The sequence below is a fragment of the Podarcis cretensis genome (assembly GCF_951804945.1).
Source record: "Podarcis cretensis genome assembly, chromosome: 13".
In the NCBI taxonomy this organism is placed as follows: Eukaryota; Metazoa; Chordata; class Lepidosauria; order Squamata; family Lacertidae; genus Podarcis; species Podarcis cretensis.
The window spans coordinates 24597584-24616487 of NC_137182.1; the positions used below are offsets into that span (position 1 = coordinate 24597584).

The window sequence follows — 18904 nt, forward strand, 5'->3', positions numbered from 1 at the left end:
CTGCTCCTCCTCCGCCCCTTGGCCGGCTTAGCGGGCGGGCGGCCGGCCTTCCCTTTTCCCTTTTCCCTTCTCCCTCCTCCTCCTGCCGTGGAAGAGGCGGAGCTGCCTGGGCAGCCTGGCCCAGCCGAGCGAAAGTCTCTCCAGCCTGGCTGCTGCTGCTGCTGCTTGTTGCTGCCGCCGCCGCCGCCGGCTCTCGCTTCCCGCCCCGCTCGTCCGCCCCGTCGGGGCCAGCGCCGCGCCCGATGAATGGAGTCGCCTTTTGCCTGGTTGGGATCCCGCCGCCGCCACCGCCAAGGAGTCCCGAGGTGAGCCCGCGCCGGGGCAAGGAAAGTGGGTCTGGAGGGGTATGTGTTTGTGTGTGGGGTGTGTGTTTGTGTTTGTGCATCTGCGCTGAATAAGCTGGGCTGGCGGCCCTGGGTCGAACTGGGCAGGCTTGCAGAGAAGCCTGACCCGGAGCGGAGAGAAGGATTATGCTGGGTGGGCTTGGAGGATCAAGAGGGGCTGTTAGGGAGACTCTTAATCCCAGGGCTGTGGCTTCCAGCCCTGTGTTGGGCAAAAAAGATTTCTGCATTGCTGGGGGTTGGACTAGATGACCCTGGTGGTCTCTTCCAATTCCACAATTCTGTGATCCCAGGGAGAATTTACTGGGAGGAAAGAGAGAGGGGTTATAGTGGTCAAGTGCTGGAAGCTAATACTGGTTGAACTGGGGGGGGGGATGAAGAAGGGTGCGTGTTCGTGGTGAAAGGTGGACCTGCTTTGAGTGCAGAAGATTCTGGGTTCAGTCTCTTGGCATTTCCAGGCTGGGCTGGGAATGTCCTGTCATCCTTGCCCCACTCAAGGTGATTCAACTGTGGGAATGTGAACATATACAAAGTGGGGATTCTAATCTGTGGTAGTGCCTGTGAATTTGGAACCCAACGTGGTTTAGTGTTTTGTTTTTGAATTCTGGAGTAAAACAGCTGTAGCTCAGTGGCAGCACAGATGTCTGGCACGAGGAAGGTGTGCCAGGTCCAGTCCCTGGCATCTCTAGGTAAAGCTGTGAAGGTCCTCTGCCTGGAACCTTGGCAAGCCCTAGCTAACAGGACCAGTGGTCAGGGCTGATGGGAGTTGTAGTCCCAAAACATCTGGAGGGCTGAGTTTGCCTATGGCTGGTGTAGACAATACTGAGTTAGCCTGTCTCAGTAAAAGGCATGTGATGTAGGCATGGTGCTGGCATGGAAAATGGGAGGTGGGGCAGAATGGCTTGTTTCGGTATGTTCTCTGGTACCCCCGCCTTTGTCCTTTGGATGGAGTTAATAGCTGGGTAGGGGTGTGTGTGGCCTTGATGCTTGTGGCTTTTTATGGTTCAGGGATAGGCTTTTGTGGGGGGGGGGTGGAATCTGAAGCTTGCTGGTATGCTAGCATCAAAGACTCTTGCTGATTCAGGAAAACAGGAAGGAAAATAGCTACTTGGGAGGTGAGTTTGGCTACTGCTTGAGCTCGGTGGGATCAAAGAGGGTGTGGATCATGTGGCTGCTCAGTGCTCTCAGCAGGAACCTGGGGTGCTTTTCAGGTGGATCCTTACTTGTGGAATATCCATGGTTCATTTGCTTACATTCATGAAGGGGATCCACATGTCTCTGTCATCCTTTGGCAATGCTAATTGCTGGCAGGGGTGGATGTTCCGTAGAGCTATTTCCCCATCTTTTGAGGTGTGTATGGTTTTGACATGGGCACTTGTTGGGGATTGCCCCATATTGCAGTGTAACACCGCCCCTCCTCAAATCCAGTGGATCTGCCTCTGAGCTTTCCTGATTCATTTTGTTTCAGGTCCCCGTTCTTGCCAGGTATGCTTCCCCATCACCTTTCTCCATGCTAGCTTTTTTTGAATGTATCCCCCCCCCCATTTCACATTTAATAAGTGTCTGATCATGGCAGTGTTGGGCACTGTGCCACTTTAGACCACAGGTGGGTGATTTGTATTTAAATACTCCCCACTGTAAAATGCATATACGTACAACTTCCCTAGAAAGCCCGCAAGGAGAGAGGCTCTAGGCTTCCTGAGATTCCTTTTTTCTTTAACTTGCATAAAGTAAAGGTAAAGGGACCCCTGACCATTAGGTCCAGTCGTGACCGACTCTGGGGTTGTGGCGCTCATCTTGCTTTATTGGCTGAGGGAGCCGGCTTACAGCTTCTGGGTCATGTGGCGAAACCAGAGCAGCGCACGGAAACGCTGTTTACCTTCCTGCCAGAGTGGTACCTATTTATCTACTTGCACTTTGACGTGCTTTCGAACTGCTAGGTTGGCAGAAGCAGGGACCGAGCAACGGGAGCTCACCCCGTCATGGGGATTCGAACCGCTGGCCTTCTGATCAGCAAGTCCTAGGCTCTTAAAAAACTAACAATTCAGGGGTTCAAATCCATGATCCCTCACTTACTGCACAAAGCCCTAGAGTCCATGCTACAAGCCCATTCCCTCCTCAGTCTTCTGCCCATATGGGCCAGGCCCAAGGCAAGGCATTTTAAGGGCACATGCTCAAAGTTAACTGCATGTTCTGACCAGGAAGCTCTGTTTGCCTGTCTTGCGATATGAGGGACCTGGTTGCCATTACATGCATTCCTTCTGCACATGTTCTTTGATTATTTCTGCACATTATCCATGGTTAAGTCCTGGCTTTGGAAAGAGCTTCTGCTTTGAGGTCATCTTGGCCTTGGGAGCCATTGCAAAGGTGTTGCTTGCTTAAACATTTCCCCTTGCTCCCGGAAAATCCCAGTGGATGCTCTTTTAAAAAAACAGGTGTTCCCCTACCTCATCCCAAACCTGCAATTTGCTTTTAAAACTTCCTGTGCTGTTGATGTAGCAATCTTTCCCATCATATATTTGCATGAACAGCCATGAGTTTATCTCCATCCTTCGTGGGCTGTATATTTTAAAGCTTTATTTCAACTTGGTCGCCATCCTGACACTTGTTCTTATAGTAAGAGTAAAAATAGTGTGCCTCTGAGCATGTGTAGACAGCATTTCTATGCTGGACTTCTATGCTGCCATCAAAGGGCTGCGGTCTGCCTCCTACACATCTGGTATTGGGCTGTTTGACTTCTGGGCAGGTCCATTCCTTTTAAGACATATTCACTGCTGGCTCTAGCTTTCTGCAGCCAAGTACTTTTACCCAGAATGGGCCTTGTCCATCCTCCGGTTCCGAATTAAAAAATCACCCATGCCTTTTCTTGTTCTTTCCTTTCATTTGAGTTTCCTTGTCAACTTGGTCTCCCCCACAGGCTCCACTCTTCCCTGCTTATCTGCTTCCCAGTGTACAGAAGTTCCTGCCTGCCTGTCTAATTTTTCCGGTTACGCCGGTGCTTTTTTAACCGGATGGGATGTCCTTTCTTTCTTTCCTTTTTTCTGTTTTTTTAAAAAAATGTGGCGGAACCTTGCCTCTGGCTTTTGCTTTGCAATGCTCTTCAATTTCATTTCTCGACGCCACCCTCCTCCCTCTAAATTTTAACAATTTGCCATTGTGGGTGTAATTCCAACAGTGCGTTCTTATTAAGTTCCAGGTCAGTGCTACCTTCCCCAACCTTGTGCCCACCATATCATCCCCCACCCCCCAGCCAGCACAGCTCTTCTGTATACACTGTTAGCTGCCCGGGAAATATAATTTGTTTTTGAAGGGGGAGGAGATGAATTATGTAAATAAGTTACATTTTGGAACCCCAGTTCCCTAAAATCTCATTTGTGTCGGGGGCTGTCTGTGGCTATTCAGACAGACCCTGAGAAAAGAACTCTTCGCACGTGTTCAGAAAACTTGTGTCTCTATTATCACTTTAGTCGATCCAAAGGCCGGGCTCTAGTGTTGAAAATATGATTCTGGGAATGATTCTGATAAGCCAGAGCTTATGTGTCAACTATCTTTAAGTGTTTCCCGGCAAGAAACATAACGTAGTGAAGCCCAAGAGGTGGCTGACAAACTATGGAAACAATAAGTTCAGGATTGTAGTACAGGTGGTGATCATTTTGCATGGAGGCTCTGTTCCTGGCCCCCTGTGGGCATCGGCGGAGCATGCGTAAGCCCACCTCCATTCTGCCCTCTTCCAGGTTCAAAAGGACCCACACGTCAATTGGACATGCACAAAATGATCACTACCTATACATGGGACGTTTGCTAGAGGTTTAGCCTGAGACACTCTTGCCTTGAGAACTGGTGGCCCTGCAACGTGACTAATAAGGATGTCTCTGAGCATGTGCAGAATGCCTTTTCTTCACTACTGAATAAACACAGCCATCCCCAAGACACTTGAGATTTAAGGGAAAGGCTTTCAAACCACGCCCATTGCCTTTTATTTTCCAAATGGACATTGCTATTACAAAGTTGAGGCAGGAACCGTTTTTGCCTTGGTCCCACATGCTAAGATTTCACTACTGTTGACACTGCTGTTCCTGTTCTATATGGATTCTGAGTCCATAGTTTGACACGGGGTCGCATCAGCATCACTTGGGTAGATCCTGTGGCCAAGTTCCTTTTTTTTCATACTTGCCTTCTCAAACAGCAGCCGTTTGACTTCCATGTGATCTTTGGCAGGAAGCGATGACTTCAGCAGGAATTAAGCTGCTTTCGTTCCTGTTTGTGATGTCCCATGGCTGAGAAGGAGAAAAACCTGCACTGAGTAAAGTGGGGAGGAATGGAGGATGTCTTGTCTTAGAAGAAGAGAAAAGCTCTCTTGTTCAACTATTTCTTCTGCCCAGCCGAACTGGAGGCTTAATGAGAATCACCTGCAGTGGCTGTTTTACTGCTCTCCCTTCCCCGAAGGCTTGAAACTACTGCTAAATCTCCCAGCAGTAATTTAGCATCATATTATGGCTGATCAGGTGTAAACGTATGGTAGCGGGGGACACACCCGATGGTAGTTCAAGCAGTGAGTAAATTGCTAAGTGTGAACAGCCCATAAAGGGGAGCAGGGTGAGGAGCAGGTTGTGTTTGGGGTGAAAAAGCAAGGTTTCCGGTCCTAGGAATTCATCTCTCATGTTAATCATGGGCTCGGAAGATTTCCTCTCTCTAAACATACAGATGTGCTGTCGGAGAGAGCAATTCTGTACGGATGCAGAGTTCCGTCAATCAAATATTTATTACGGCCGACCAGCCATTAAAGAAAGTACAAACTGTAAAAATGCATAATTTCAACCTCAGAAGAACAAAAGGTGCCAAGTTAAGAGCGAACCATCGTGGCAGGTCTAAGAGATATCACAACATTCAGATATAATGGCACCTCTTCAGTAATGGATTCATTAGACCCCCCTCAGAGAAAATACTCAGAAGGGTCTTTAAGGATCAATCAGGAAACTGCTTCGTAAGGGGGTAAATTATGTGTTCTCTGAACCTCTTGGTAGAATCTACAGTAAAAATACACACAATACACAAAGAGACTGATTTGAGCGCTAAATGATTATGTGGAGAGTGCCTATCCTTGCTGAGTTGATACACCCAGTTTCTGTATACCTGGAGATGATACCTTCTTGAGTTCCTTCACCTTTCTCTCTCTCTTTGTATTCTAATTAAAGTCTAGTTAGCTTTGGCCTCCAAGTTATGCTGATGCCAATAAAGCGTCTCCATTGTGCCACAAGAAAATGATGCCTTTTCCAGTGTGTGCATTGTTCAAATTGCTAGCTCTGGGTATGGCTAAGGTGTAGGCAATGGGTGTGGAGGTTTTACGAAGGGAACAGAATGTGAGGCGAAGGAAAGAGATGCTCGTGAGCACCAGTCAGTGGCTTGCAGTGGGAGGGAGTGAGAGAGCAACTCTTTTATTTCAACTACCTGGTTGGGCTCGAGTCTGGAAATAGCTGTGCTGAAACTGGATTGTTGGCCCCTAAGAATTTGGACATTTCTCTCACTCCCCACCAGCTCTGAGGAAGGGGCTCGTTCCTAAACAGTTTAATGTTTGGCTTTCTAGCTTCTAGAAATGTGAAATATTTTCCTGAAGTAAGATGCTAATGGACATGTGAGGGTTCTCAACATTGTGTGTGTGTGTGTTGGGGGGGGGCAGGGTTTCAGTAATCCTGAAATAGCATTTCTGAGGACTGAAAGCAAATAGGCCCCGGGCCGAAAGCGAGACGTAGCAGCGTCTTGTTAATTTTTGCATCACTCCCTCCTCCTTGCTTCAGGGTTCATATTAGTCTCGATCGCGTCATTTGCTGCATGTTTGAGGAGAGTTTTTGTGTCTGCAAAAAGATAATAATAATGGAGGGAGCGTGGAAGAGAATACTCTGGATACTTGCCTGGCCTCTTGGGACTTGTTAAAATGGCTTGGAGACGGCTAGCAGGCTATGCTGCAAAGAAATCCCCAGTGTTCTTTGCATTTTTACTTTTCATCTCTGTTGGAAATTTTGCCTTTATGGGGTGTGGATGCAGCGAGCCCGGGAAGGTACGCCTCTTAAATCCACGTGGTTCCTTGAGAAATCCTAGCTCATCATGCTGCATATGTGTGGTTCTTTAACTTTTTTTAAAGTGCTATTTATGGTTTAAAAGGACACTCCATCCTTGCAGAAGTAGGCAGGCCGCCAAGCAGACTCAAGCCAAGAGGAAAGTTTGTTCTGCTCCCTCGCCACAACCGGCTGCTGTGCTAGGCCGCTGGAATTCTGCGTCCGAGTGTGGCATGCCCTTGGAATTTCTTGCCAGGAGATTTTAGAATATGGAGCAAACGTCGCAGGTAGAACGATCTCTGTGCTGTTTAGCACTGAACTGCGTTCACCGAGATCCACCACCCTCCTCGTTCACACTGTTTAGCTGATTTAGAAATTACTACATTGCTTTGTAAACGAAGCCTACAACTGTTAGCAGCCTGCCAGCCCACACATTAGTCATTTGTCATTTAATAGTTGGAGGAAAAAGCCAGCTTTTGCAAATTTCCCCTGTCTCGTTGCCCGGAGGTAATTCTTGCACACTACAGACCACCAGATGTGAGATCGTTCACAAGACTGTGTGGTTGTGACATCACCAAGTTTGAGCATCCAGTCATCTCTTGGAACGTGGCTACCCACCTCTTGCGATTTGCATGAGAGTGTGAGCAACTGCTGTACATCTTGCTGATAAATGTATTTGTGTTTACTGTTCATTGGCTCATATTTTTCCTGTCTCAGATTATGCAGCTGTGTGTGTGCAAGCCAGCCTTAAAAAATTAAATTGAACTTTTGGTAGGGTGGAATGAGGTACCCCAGTATGGGACCTGTGGATTTTTCAGCCCACTTCAAATCTTAGTTTTCTTCATCTTTTTTATTATTATAAAGAAGTAAAATAAAGTTTCTAGACCTCAGCGTTGTGTGGGGTGGGTGGAGTCTTGCAAATGCACAAGCAGTATCTGATGAATGGGTTCAAGGAGTTAAACCACGGAATGAGGAGTCAAAGGGAGAAATGTTTAATGGGCTTCTGAATTCTTAACATTTTATTATCCTCCCCTCCATATTCTCCACATCTGTATTCCTTCTATAAATTGTGCTCTCTGGTTGCTGGTGGCTTTTTTTATAGCTTGCTGCTTGGCAGATGCTCGAGTTTCCCAGCTAGGTTTCCTTCTCTCTCTCTCTCCTTCCCCTTGCAACTGTGAACTTGAAATACCAGAAAAGTGTGTAGCCACACACCTAGCGCATACAAATGGTGAATTTGGGAACTGGCAAGGGATCCTAGCGCTGAGCTGGCAGCACTGAATTTGAACCTACAGTGCCAGCACCGAGCTGTGCATTCTGAAAGTTTTTTCTTTGTGACTTTTCAAAACGCCACAGGGTTCGACTTGTACTGAACTCTTGTACCGGAGCTCAGTTCTGAGACCTGTTCTCAATGCAAGTTCAACACTATAGAGTGCCGTCCTCACCACACAGTTAGCATAATGATCTGCTGCAGATAGATCATTCTGGGTCCAAACTAGTAAGCACTGTTCCTTTTCTTAAAAAAAAAAAAAGAAGAGATTTCCAAACATTATTACAGTATATACTATAGGATGAAGCAAACAACAATAGGCTCGAAAGAAAAAGAACAAAGCAAGTTGTGCAGGTCATGCATTATACCATTGTTCCTTAACCCTACCCTGCAGGAGTTTCCTGCAGCCAATTGGAAGCTGTGCCTTAGTTTCTGAACATTTTGGAAATCGAACTGATTTCCGGAACAGATTCTGTTCGACTTCCGAGATATGACTGCATTGATAATGATACACTGTCCGAACTAGTTTGAAGCCCATATCGTGATACTGGTTTCATAATTTTTGACTTGGCAATATATTGCGAATCATTATGCAAAAAATCACAGTGCGGGGAAAACCGTGAAGCCGCTTGATGCCTTTACATAGCTTCATCCTTATTTCAGACATCGTGATATATATCAATGTATCACGATGTTTGGGGACGCAAGTGGCGCTGTGGGTTAAACCACAGAGCCTAGGATTTGCTGTTCAGAAGATTGGCGGTTCAAATCCCTGTGACTGGGTGAGTTCCCATTGTTCGGTCCCTGCTCCTGCCCACCTAGCAGTTTGAAAGCACATCAAAGTGCAAGTAGATAAATAGGTACCGTTCTGGTGGGAAGGTAAACGGCGTTTCCGTGCGCTGCTCTGGTTTGCCAGAAGCAGCTTATTCATGCTGGCCACATGACCCGGAAGCTGTACGCTGGCTCCCTCGGCCAATAAAGCGAGATGAGCGCCGCAGCCCCAGAGTCAGCCACGACTGGACCTAATGGTCAGGGGTCCCTTTACCTTTACCTTATCACGATGATTAGCTGGTGGTCTATCACAGTTTTGAAAACCAGGTATCCCTGAGCCCTATGATGGTGTAAAAGAAGAGGCTGCCAGAACCCATCTGGGGCAGTCTTCCGGGGCGGGCCTCAAACTCCGACGCTTCTCATATCAAGAAAGTAAGCCCTGGTAGACTTCTGGCCCAGTAGGCCTCTCCCAGCCCTAACCTGCTGCCTGACAATGATCGGAGACGCCGTGTCCCAGCATGGTGGAGGCAGAGAGAGACATCAACAGTGGTCCCCTTCATGAGCCTTCTCGTGAGGGAAAGGATTCGCGGAGGAGGCTGGGGGATGGGGAACTGCTACCCTTGCTTCTAGCACAGTAGCCCCATTGTGGTGCTTTTCGGTCACATTCTTGCCAACTTGGTAATGATTGACCACAGACCCTTTTCTCTCTCTTTTCCCCACCCCCTCCCCCATTCCGGGCCAGAACCTTACTTGGAGTAGACCGCCTATTGTGGATCAATACATGTTGTTCTTTAGAATGGTGGGACTTACTAAGGTTACCAGATTTTTTTCAATGAATCTGGGGACACTTTTCAACTTCAGTGGATTTTGTATGGGGACTGATTTGTACGGGGACTGCCCCCTGGAAACGGTGACATCTGGTAACCTTACCTTAGGTTCAATTAACCTTAAGCTGAAAACAGCTGTTGGAGCAAGGGGACTGCCCGGTTTTAACAAGATGGGAGCGGGGCAAAATTTTCTGATGGGAGGTAGTGTGCTGGACTCCCAATTTCCTACCATCTCCAGCTGGCATTGCCAGTGATCAGGGATGATGGGAGTTGTAGTCCAATAAATTAAAGGGTTCTCCATCCCTTTAATAAGCCCCGGGTTCTCAGTTGTGGCCAGTTGTAGTCAGCAAAGAGGTGATTTAACACCACAACCAGAAGGTTGTGTGTGGGTTTTTTTTTTTGTTGTTCAAAAGTGGCGTCATGAGAGGGGGGAGAAAATCGGTACACAGGGCTTGGCAGTGGAACACGATACATGCTTTTGATTGGCATGGCGTGGACAAACAAGGGAGCTTTACATGCCGCAGGGTTGTGGGAAGGGGAGGCCAAAGAGTCATAGTTGCTGCTTCTCACCCCACCCCAAAGCAGGGCTCCTGAATGGTGAACAGCTGTGGGACGTGAGCCATTAAACAGAAAGTCAGCCTGGCCATCTAGGTCTTTGCATGCAGAAGATTTCAGGTTCAGTCCTTAGCACCTCCAGATAGATGGAGCGATCCAATTCTGCATAAGGCAGCTTCCTGCGCTTTCTGCGGCCAGATGTCCATTAGCTCAGGAATGTGGTGAGAACAGGGCACTTAATGGCACTGTGACTCAGCAAAGCACAGAGACCCACACATTTTTGGCTGGCTGTGCTTCCTAAAGACCCTGCTGGGAGTGTGGAATCTCATTTTTGGTGTTGTGCTGAGCTTTGGAGGGATAGCACTTTTGGATCGGAGAGAGCGGTCCATGTATGTATGTATGTATTTATGTATGTAAGTAATATACCTCCCTTCTTCATAAGATCTCAGGGCAGTTCACAGAATAAAATACAGATCTAAACCACTGAGCCTCTTGGGCTTGATGATCAGAAGGTTGGCAGTTCGAATCCGCACAATGGGGTGAGTTCCTGTTGCTCTGTCCCAGCTCCTGCCAACCTAGCAGTTCGAAAGCACACCAGTGCAAGTACAGTGGTACCTCGGGTTATATACGCTTCAGGTTACATACGCTTCAGGTTACAGACTCCGCTAACCCAGAAATATTACCTCGGGTTAAGAACTTTGCTTCAGGATGAGAACAGAAATCGTGCAGTAGCGGCGCAGCAGCAGCAGGAGGCCCCATTAGCTAAAGTGGTGCTTCAGGTTAAGAACAGTTTCAGGTTAAGAATGGACCTCCGGAACGAATTTAGTACTTAACCCGAGGTACCACTGTAGATAAATAGGCTCCATTGCGGCGGGAAGGCAAATGGCGCTTCCATGTGCTCTGGTTTCCATCAAGGCGTTCCGTTGCACCAGAAGTGGTTTAGTCTTTCTGGCCACATGACCCGGAAAGCTGTCTGTGGACAAATGCCGGCTCCCTTGGACTGAAGCGAGATGAGCACCACAACCCCATAGTCGCCTTTGACTGGACTTAACTGTCCAGGGATCCTTTACCTTTACTTTTTAAAAACAAGTAAATGATTAAAAACGCTAACAACAAAACAATACCCCTCCTTTCCCACAGACACATTTGAAAGGCTGTAGAATATTAATCAGCCAAAGGCCTGGTTGAAGAGGAACGTTTCCGCCTGGCGTCTAAAAATATATAATGAAGGTGCCAGGCAAACCACCTTGGGGAGAGCATTCCACAAATGGGGAGCCACTACAGAGAGAAGGCTTGTTCTCGTGTTGCCACACTCTGGACCTCACATGGGTCTCAAATGATGAACACAGAGTCCGGGATGGCGTATATTGGGAGAGGCTGTCCTTGAGGATTAACTTCGGAGACACCTTGTTGCTCTCTGTTTGTGGTGCTAGGGAGAGCCTTCCTACTAAGTGTTGGTGCTGACCTTTAAAGCCCTAAACGGCCTCAGTCCTGTATACCCGAAGGAGCATCTCCACCCCCATCGTTCAGCCCGGACACTGAGATCCAGCGCCGAGGGCCTTCTGGCGGTTCCCTCATTGCAAGAAGTGAGGTTACAGGGAACCAGGCAGAGGGCCTTCTCGGTAGTGGCGCCCGCCCTGTGGAATGCCCTCCCTTCAGATGTGAAGGGAATAAGTAGCTATCTTATCTTTAAAAGACATCTGAAGGCAGCCCTGTTTAGGGAAGTTTTTAATATTTAATGCTGTATTGTTTTTAACATTCAATTGGAAGCCGCTCAGAGTGGCTGGGGAAACTCAGCCAGATGGGCAGGGTATAAATAATGAATTATTATTATTATTATTATTAGTAGTAGTAGTAGTAGTATTGTTACTACTACTACTACTCTGGAGCCCAGAAGAAGGGTGTGGGGCCTCTCCTTGGCCTTGCACTATCTTTGGAGACACTTAGCGAAACTGGAAGATGTATTGCTGCATTCCAAGTCTCCCTGAGAGGCTTTGCACAAGGTCAGGGTGAAATCTTGCCCTTCTACAGGATTTGGGGAAGTATGATGGCTTTTATCTGATTAAATAAATTCACCTGTCGGTGGTGAGCTGGCCAGCAATCACAAATGTGGACTCTTGGTAAGGCACATTACACCACAGAAGACTTTTTGTAGTGGACGGGGAAGTTAACAATCTTTGACCCTGGCTAGCTGTTTCTAGTTATCTCTTTCTCTTTTCTTATGAGTCAATCGATTGTAGAACGACAGAAATCTTCTCTCCAAACAGCGGTGACTTGGAATTTAGCCACGCTTTCAAGGTCTGTAACATCCTTAACTACCTCCACATTTCATCCATTTCTCTCTACAGATAGGGATAATTCCTGTTTTTGTTTTATTTAATCATTATTTACTGTAGACAGGCTCTATGCAACACAGCTCGAACCAGGGAGGGCAGGGACTATGTACAAATTTTCCCATCAGTACGAAATGAAGAAACATAACAAAATACAGAAAAACATTCACAAACACTTAGGAAAGCCATAGTTTGTACATGTATAAAGCCATGGAGTCCCAGAGGCTTTTTGCAGCAGTGTAAGAAATTAGGTCCCACCCACGTGGCAGGGAAACGTTTTGGAATACTGTATTTTTCGTCCCATAGGACGCTCCGTCCCATAGGACGCACCTAGTTTTGTTGGGGGGAAATAAAGGAAATTTTCCCCCCTTTATTCCCCCCCCAAACCAGGTCAGGGAAATCAAACCAGGTCGGGGAACAGCAGTATGGCGGCGCTCTGCCTCCCCGCTGTCCCCCTAGCTTGTGGGGCTGGCGCTGGGGAGAACCGACCCCTCTCGCTCTCCAAGCTTCAGCAAAAGCCTGTATTCGCCCCATAGGACGCACACAGATTTCCCCTTCATTTTTGGAGGGGAAAAAGTGCGTCCTATAGGGTGAAAAATACGGTAACTCAGGGAATAGGTTAAAAATAAAATAAAACCTATCATCTCCCAGATATAAGGGTTCTTAATATCACACCCTCCAGATGCTGACGAACTGCAGCATGTACCGGTACCACCCCTGAGCATTGGCTGTGCCGGCAAGGGCTGATGGGAGATGTAGTCCGCAAACGGTTGGAGAGCAATGCATTGGCTACCCCTCTGGATAGGCCAGAATTGACTGGGGTAGGGGGAATGTGGTGGGTGAGATGTGTGATCAAAAGGAAAGGCCTTCAGCGAGATGCTCCCAGTCCTTGAGACTTGTGTATGTGTGTGGGCTGAAGTGGAGGGGGCGGAAGACGAGAGATGGAGAGAGATGAAAACAGTACTGCTAGTAATCTGTGGGAAAACATCTGGTAGTTTCTGAAGGTAGGTGGAGTATAATGAGCTGAGCCCGCTCTCCAGTCTTCCTCCTGCTCTTAAAGGAGAAGAGGGCCCCCGTGATTGGTGGTCTAACCCTCTGCTAGAGGAAGAAAAGCCTTGTTGGGTTGGGTCTCTCCCAAGTAGGATTGGAATACAAGTCTCTGATCCTCTCCAAAGGGGAACGGCACTTAGAAGAGGAAAGGTCCATTTTAACTAGGTTGGGGCTGGGGAGCCTCTGAATGATGCTGAACTACAACTCCCACCAGCCTCACCAATCGTAGCCAATGGCCAAGGATGATGGAGGAGGAGGAGTTTGGATTTGATATCCTGCTTTATCACTACCCGAAGGAGTCTCAAAGCGGCTAACATTCTCCTTTCCCTTCCTCCCCCACAACAAACACTCTGTGAAGTGAGTGGGGCTGAGAGACTTCAAAGAAGTGTGACTAGCCCAAGGTCACCCAGCAGCTGCATGTGGAGGAGCGGAGACGTGAACCCAGTTCACCAGATTATGAGTCTACCGCTCTTAACCACTACACCACTGATGGGAGTTGTAGTTCAGCAACACCTGGAGGGCCAGAGATTCCACCACACCTGTGCTAGGTTTTCACAGTTATTGCTACGCATAGGGCTGCCATATATCTGGATTTCCCTGGACATTACTGGGATTTCAAAGGCAGAATTGATGTCCGGGGGGAATTTCTGAAAGGCGGCACTTTTTCCTGGATCGTAGGCAAGTCAATCGAAAAACTGCGTTTTCAGTGGTTTCCTAAAAAAAAAAACCACTTGGGGGTCTTCCTAAAAAACCGCTCAACCACTTTCAGGGTGTCCTGGTTTTTACTTTTTGAAATATGGCAACCCCAGCTACTCAACTCCACCTGTCACACAGGCAAATGGGAGTCAGAAAAGCACCAAAGTTAATTGTGGTATCTTTTTTTTTTCATTTGTGTGCTCTCTTGGATGATTGGGGCATGCACAATAGCTAGAAAATCCCAATTGAGGCCTATTGTGGAGATTTCTCCCCATTCCATATGGTTCCACCTGTTTTACCTCACCCAAGCAAATATTTCTGCAGTAATTTGAGACTTTTAGGATATTTTTTAAGGAGAGCGTTGTGAAGAGTAATGTGTGTTGGACAGGGGAGGGGGGAAAACTCTCTTTCCCCACTGACCTTGTAAGTTAGGATATCCCACCCACAGTCGTAGGACAGACCAGAACGTGAATTATGAGGTATCCCTTCCAGGCTTGCCGCAGGAAATAGCTCATTGTGTTTTGCTTCGTATTTTATTTTATTTTTTGTTTAAAAAAGGAACATAATCACGAAGCCAGAATCTATTTCCAGGGTTCCATGCTTTAAAAGAAAACAGGAAGTCAAAAGACTTGCTTTTCTGGGGGAAATGCCTCTGATTTCAATGCTGTTTGTTTAGGGTTTTCTGAAGGAGGCTGAGGAAGGAGAATAGGATGTATGCTAGTGGGGGGGCCGTTTCCTCTGTTTCTAGAAGTCTCCCTAACGCTTCCTCTGCAGTTCCCACAACCACCACCCCAGGAGGGGTTAATTTGACTCAGCCTCTGAACCTATTTGGAGTGCCTGGCCTCATCCTTGAGATATGTGAAATAATCATGACACAAAGAATACCCATGTTATGCTAGCTCCACACAATTTGCATGGAGAAAATCTCTTATCTCTTTCTCTCTCTCTAAGAAAAAAAGAAAGAAAGAAAAGAAATTAAACAATGCCCATTCTTTGTTCCCACTAGAAGATAATGTTTTTCCTTTATAATTTATTTCTGTGTTTTCCAGGTCTCTCTGGTGGGGGTGGTGGTAAGAAGAAGTAGGAAGGAGAGAGGAAGTGTTTTGTGACTTGAGAAAGGATATCTTGTGACTTTGGCTTTCAAAACAAGATAGCACACATTTTTGAACTTTTGTTGTTTTTTTCAGGGAGGTGGGAAGTGTTGTTGTTTAACAGGGGGAAGCAGGGTTTTTCTTTTTCTCTTGAACTGTTTTCCATGTACTAAGATCAGAAAAGGTTCCATGGAAGCAGATTTTATGGTGGGATCTCATATCGTAGGTCTCATTTATACATGCAGCAGAATGAATGAGGTTGGACTATACCACTTCGTGGACTATACCACTTCAGGAGCTGGATGCCATTTTGAAAGGCTTTTCTTTTTTAAAAAAACCCCACCTCCGAGCAAATAGAAATTAGCACAGCAAGGGGTTGGCTGGGCTTAGAAACCACCTTTAAAGGTAAAGGGACTCCTGACCATTCGGTCCAGTCGTGACTGACTCTGGGGTTGCGGCGCTCATCTCACTTTACTGGCCAAGGGAGCCGGCGTACAGCCTCTGGGTCATGTGGCCAGCGTGAGGAAGCTGCTTCTGGCGAAGCGGAGCAGCGCATGGAAACGCCGTTTACCTTCCTGCCGGAGCGGTACCTATTTATCTACTTGCACTTTTACGTGCTTTCGAACTGCTAGGTTGGCAGGAGCAGGGACCGAGCAACGGGAGCTCACCCCGTCGCGGGGATTCGAACCGGCAACCTTCTGATTGGCAAGTCCTAGGCTCTGTGGCTTAACCCACAGCGCCACCCGCGTCCCTTAGAAACCACCTTTATGCTGTGTTAAATTCTTATATACTTTAATCTGGCGGGATGGTGTTTAATTTTCCCCTTTCTCACTTTGCACATGAGGGGCATCCCTATTTATGGCTTAAAGCTGTCTAGTCCACCCTACCACTTCATATTGCAGCATGCATAGAAATAGATCCATTGCTAGGTAGCATTGAGCATGTGTTTACGCCCAGCAGTGCCAGACTTCCCTGAAAAAAGGGCAGGTGTCTTTACCCTTGTGGGAGAATTCCATTGCCAGTTTGGCTGGGCCTTGCCTGCTGCAGCAAGGGGCTGTAAAAGCTTTGCATACAAGGACTAGGTTTCCTGCTTGGCCACTTCTAAATTAAGAAGAAGAAGAAGTTCTTGTAATGCCCTGGCACCATTGCATCCAGTCACCTGTTTTCTCTATTGATGCTTTCTGAACAAGCACAGGCTGGTACACCGAAGATGGACTGTGGAGTTCAGATGCTTCTCAGATTACGACCATTATCCAAAGCAAGCAACGAGATAAATGGGTTCCTGGCACCCTCTTAGAACAGTTCCCAGACTTTCTTGAAAGTTAAATCTGGAACAGATGTGGCTGCAGCTCACATGTAAAGGTTGATTTAGCATAATGATGATTTCTTTAAAAAATTGTAAGTAGAGTCCTACTGGATAATCCCATCCTGCCTATGGGAAATCTCAAAATAGGACCTGAGTGCAACAGTATTCTCCCCATTTGTGCTCTGGGGTGCGCTGGAAAGTTGCGATGTGTCTCTGTGTGAGTGCACCACCACTGAGGCTAGTTATTTCGGAAGCCACATGGCCGAGCATTCTGAATGTTGACGACTGCTGCCATGTGAGGTTCCTATCCTCCTAGGCGTATTTAGCATCCTGCCGTGCCCCCTGGCCCTGGCCCACTCTCGTCCAGGAGCTCCTTTTTGCCATTTCCCTTGCAGGAGCGCCTGGCAGGGGAATGGCAGGCGAGTAGCACTGTAAATTACCCGGTTTATTTACGGGTCAAGGGAGCTGGGCACTCGGGGACCAGTGAGTGACATGTGCTAGTCCATTATTAGCTCTAAACGATGGGCCGACAGCTTCACACTCCATTAATTAGCACGGGAGGCGGAGGCTTTTAAACGAGCAAATGTTAGCGCTCTCCCCCCACCCCATTCGAGAAGCCTGGATTGTAAGTCATTTGGTCACTTTGAATGGGTGGTAGGAAGTAAGAGAACCTGTTCTGTTCTGTGTGGCAGGAAGAGCAGAGCAAGGGGCAGCTGCAGAGGCCACCTTGGAGGACTCTGGCACCTAACAGCGTCATTCCAAAGAGGTAACTGGATTGGAAGCCCCTCACATTCCCATTTGCTGCTTTGGGCATGGCTGGTGTCAGTCCTTGCATGCAAAATACGTCGCATTGGCAGCGGGACGAGCCAATGCAAAAGTATCCAGTGAGAATGTGAGTTGCTTCTTGATGCAACTCCCAGGTCATCTTCTGCAGTAGTGCAGAATACTCAGAGGTACTTTCTGCATTTGTCACACACGCACACCCCACACCCTCTTGCCACCTTCCACAGATCCACTGTGCCTGCTTTCACTCTCTGGAGGAAACGGGGAGCAGCGTTTGAAATTGGGCAGGCACCAGGCGCATTTTGCACCTGGCTATCGACCACTTGCGACCAAGTGAAGATGCCTGGACACAGCAGGGTGGCGCCTGACATCTCCCCCATCTGGTGTGCAATAAATCACAGCACACTGTGAGGATAGGATGCTGGACACAGATGGGCCTTTGGTCTAGTGTGGCTCTTCTTACGTCGTTCTGTGGGAAAGTTACCATTGCCTCAGTTTGAGTGATGAGTTGTGTTCTCAGCACTGCAAGCCCACTCTTCCTTTTGAAGCGAGGTGTTCGTGGAAGGCCAGGAGACCATGCAGAATGTTGAACTGTACGCACCTGGATCTACGAAGGCCTGAGTAGTAGCACTCCTACCCGCTGGCCGTGAAGACTCACTGGGTGACTGTAGGCCAGTCATCGTCACTTCGCCTTGGCTTACCTCACAGGATAAAATGGGGGTGGGGTGGAGAACGGATCAGGCACACGCCTTGGAGGAAGGGTGGGGGCACAAATGTAAACAGATAAACAGAAGAACAATTTGGGAGCGGCGGAGGAAGGAAACGGTAAGCTGAATTTTTCAGGGTTGCCCCATTCTGCACGAAATAACGGTGGCTTATTTCCAGAGCTGATTCCTGGAGTCTTGTTTACAGAGGTGGGGAGGTGTTTTCAGCCTGTTCCCTTCTGCGGCAGGGCAAGGAGCAAAATTCAACAGAACAACGGGTGTAAATGTTGTTTTTTTGTATTTTTTTTAAAAATAGAAAGTGAGTTTCTCCTTGAAATTGTAACCCCCCCCCTCCATCCTGCATCCAGAGAAGCGATAGGCATTATCAGAATTCAAGGACACATTCCAGCCAGGCTAAAACGCTCAAGGACGGTGTGGCTTGGGAGAGTCCTGAAGATCCAGATAGAGAGGCAAGCGGGGGTGGGGGTGGTCGCATTTGACCCCACTGCTGACCCAGAATATGTGAAATATCAGTGAAAGGAAGCGTCTCTCTCTGCAGGTGTGCAGTGCCTTTCCCGGCTTGGCATTGAACCACTTTTTATGCACAATTAGAACTGGGCAGTTCATTATCTGGACTAGAAACTGACTTCGATGTGGGTTTGAGTCCCATCACCCCCTTCCTTCTTTCTTTCTTTCTTTCTTTCTTTCTTTCTTTCTTTCTTTCTTTGTAATTCAGCCACGGTAAGCTCTTGTGCAAGACTATCCACAGCATGTCTCATGGCTTTTTTTTGAGTGAGGGGGAGAAAAGCTGGTTGCTTCTCTTTGAATCAGAATTCTTGGGGTGGATCTGTAATAGATGCGAAATCGGTGTGTGTGTGTGTGTGATGGGCATCTTGGAATTTTAAAATCCAGACCCATTTCCGAAGGTCAGGCCTGCATCCCGGGGATGTTGTGCACTGGGCCGAGAGCCCAGCAAAAGTGCCTCGCTTTCAAACTTGAAAGCAACGAAAACAAAACTGCGCCTAAATTGGCAATCGGTGCGCTGAAGTTTGCCACGGAAGATAGAGGTTCAGTAACGATGCAGATGAGCAGGGACGGGAGCCAAATGGGAATCGAGTATTGACTGA

General features: G+C 47.7%; 1 protein-coding gene across 3 annotated transcripts in view; it reads left to right on the top strand.

Moving 5' to 3' along the window:
- Positions 1 to 18904, top strand: part of ARHGAP23 (Rho GTPase activating protein 23) — a 178436-nt gene that overhangs the window by 32508 nt on the left and 127024 nt on the right. Inside the window, exon 1 of one of the 3 annotated variants that reach the window (XM_079949228.1) lies at positions 150 to 305. The exons of the other annotated variants lie outside the window; for them this stretch is intronic. Coding sequence (XP_079805354.1) covers positions 243 to 305 — 63 coding nt within the window. The 5' untranslated portion in view covers positions 150 to 242. Of the gene's footprint in view, positions 1 to 149; positions 306 to 18904 lie in introns of those variants that run through there. 3 annotated transcript variants of the gene reach the window in all.